This window comes from Myotis davidii, unplaced genomic scaffold (genome assembly GCF_000327345.1).
Source record: "Myotis davidii unplaced genomic scaffold, ASM32734v1 scaffold472, whole genome shotgun sequence".
NCBI lineage: Eukaryota > Metazoa > Chordata > Mammalia > Chiroptera > Vespertilionidae > Myotis > Myotis davidii.
Window position 1 is genome coordinate 102,296 of NW_006283774.1, and position 2,613 is coordinate 104,908.

The 2,613-nt window shown below is 69.8% G+C and overlaps 1 protein-coding gene across 1 annotated transcript in view; it reads right to left on the reverse strand.

Annotated features, from left to right (window-relative positions):
• Positions 1-254: 254 nt before the first annotated feature.
• Positions 255-2,613, reverse strand: part of LOC102751924 (chromosome unknown open reading frame, human C14orf80) — a 4,636-nt gene continuing 2,277 nt past the window's right edge. Inside the window, 3 exon segments of the mRNA XM_015566720.1 lie at positions 255-1,019; positions 1,336-1,422; positions 1,673-1,771. Coding sequence (XP_015422206.1) covers positions 663-1,019; positions 1,336-1,422; positions 1,673-1,771 — 543 coding nt within the window. The 3' untranslated portion in view covers positions 255-662.

A 2,613-nucleotide genomic window follows, 5' to 3' on the forward strand; every position in this document is an offset into this window, starting at 1 on the left:
TCCCCACCCCCCCCGATCCCACAGCTCCCAGGGAAGCAAGGCCAGCCCTGCACCAGCTCCAAGGCCGGCCCTTCCGGGCCCTGCGTCACCCTCCCCCCACCCTGCACCCCGAGCAGCTGTGGGCTCCCAGCAACAGGGCCACAACCTGACCCCCCCAGTCCTGCAGGACCCACCCCTCAGGGTCACCAGCTCTCCAGGGTGGGGTCTGGGGGCACGACTTGGGGCTCATTTAGAGTTCAGACCCCCCCAGAGTTCAGACCCCCCAGGACACACACCCCGGGGACACCCACCTCAGCCCCACCTGCCACTCCTGGGCAGCCCAGCCTCCCGGTCCTGATTCCAGGAGGGGGAGTGGGAGGTGGGACTGGACAGAGGGACACTGGACTGAGGGTGCAGCCGGCTGAGGCCACCAGTGCTGGCGGAGGCTTCACCCATGGTCCCAGAGAACGCCCTGGCCCTGACCCCAGGGGTTCCCAGCAGGAAAGCATCAAGGGCCCTGAGCCAGGACAAGTGCCAACCTTTCCTGTACAAAACCCCCTGCAGGCGTCAGCTGTCACCGCCTGGGGGGCTGAACAGCAGCAAGACCACCAGGCCCCTCGAGCCGTGCCCTCAGGCCAGACTGAAGACTTTGGGGGGGAAACCTGCCCACAGTTCAAGATGCCTCAGGGGCTGCCCTCCCTGCCCACCAGCAGGTTGAACAGGCCCCTGGGACGGCAGCTGGGTGGGGCCCGCCCGTGCACCTCCTCCTCGGCTGGAGTCTGACCCCTGAGCACACCACCCGCTCCGGCGAACCCACGTGAACTCCCGTGGTCTGTGAACGCATGCCGGCAGCCCTGCGCCCTCACCCTGGCCGCCCAGGCCGCCCGCCGGGCTCCCACTGCCGCCTGGAGCTCCTCCTGCAGGGCCTGCAGCTCCCACGCCACCGGGCCCCGTGCACTGGCCCTGCGCCCACGCCCTCGGAGATGGGGCGGGAACGTGGGCTGCGAGGCCTCCGGGGGGCAGGCCCCCAGGACCGTGTCCTGCAGAGGGAGACCCGAGTGAGGGCAGCACAGGCCTGGGCACCACACGCACAGCCCAGACCCAGCACCCAGCCAGGGGGGCGGAGGCCCAGGCTACACAGCAAGCCAGGCAGCTCCCAGCACCCAGGTGGTCTGCAAACCCGAGAAGTCGGCTCCCCCACAGCTGGCAGTGAGGGGCCCACTGGACATTTGGAAGGAGCCCCAGGCACAGCACCGCGGGCCTCCCACTCCCCACGCCCCGGGTGGCTGTGGTCCAGGCCGAGAAGGAGGGAGGATGGGAGGGAGGGAGGGAGGCGGCGGGTCTCAGGGTCCTGACCATCCACTGCCAGAAGACCAGCTCCCGTCGCCGCCAATCCAGCGCAGCCTCCAGGCGGGCGTTCTCGCTCTCCAGCCTCTGCAGCAGCTGCAGCGCAAACCAGCGAGCAGGCCACTCAGGCATCCCCATCACCAGGCAACATGAGCCCGAGGTGCCAACACCATCAGCTGGGACACTGGGCGTCTGCCTTAATCCCAGCACCTCCCTGGCCCCGCCCCTGTGGGCACACAGCAGCGGGTCTGCGTTCCTGCCCCGGGATGGTCCCCCCCCTCCCCAGCAAGATGGCGAGCTTAGCAGACAGGAACGGGTCCCTCCCACCGCAAGCACCAGCCCTGACCTGCCGGCCGCCCTCCGGGTCCCTGAGCAGCTCCGTTTCAGCGACAGACAGGTGGCCGAGGCTGCGGTCGCCGTGGCAGCCACGGGTGTACGCGTGGATCTGGAACGAGCAGCACAGGGCCCCTCAGTGCGTCTCACAGGTGAGGGGACGCACCTGCCAAGTCCGCCCCGGGCAGGACCGTCCTCCGCCGCGGGGGCCGCGCTGGCCCAGAGCCTGCAGAGCGAGGGGCCCTGGGCAGCTCCGGGGGGACGGGGGTGCAGAGGGCCACCTCTGCTTCCTTCCCTCCTCGGTTCGCCAAGTGCCAGGACCGTGTGGTGAGAGAAACAGCCTGTGGACGGGCTCGTGGTCCAGTGGGGCCGAAGGCGGGCCCCGGAGGAACCTGTCTGGCCTGGGGGGCAGAGCGGGCTGCGCCGCAGTGAGGCCTGAAGGTGGCCGTGCCCCCAGCTGCAGGAGTGGCTGGAGCCGCGGCCAGGCAAGAGGGAGTGAGGGGTCCCGGAGGCCAGCCAAGCAGAAGACCCTTTGCTGGGGTGGACATGCAGGCTGCAGGGGTCCCGCACCGAGGAGGGGGCCCAAGGCACCTGCCCAGCCAACTCTCAGCCCAGAACTGGCACTGGACCTGTGGGGGTCACCTGTGCCCACCGGCTGAGCCCTATGGGCCTTTAAGAACCTACAGGAGCTGGCCCCCCGCCCACCAGCCCACACCCAGGACACAGCGAGAGGGGCAGCTGCCCAGGCCGTGACTCCCCCAGGCCTGAGCCCCTGGCATTGCTCAGTGACACCAACCTGAGGCTTCTGGGGATCTTGGTGGACAGGACAGCCAAGCCCACTGGCTCCTGCCCCACTAACTCCCTGCCCCACCAGCTCCTGCCCTACAGGCTCCTGTCCCACCGGCTCCCTGCCCCACCGACTCCCCGCCCCACTGGCTCCCTGCCCCACAGGCT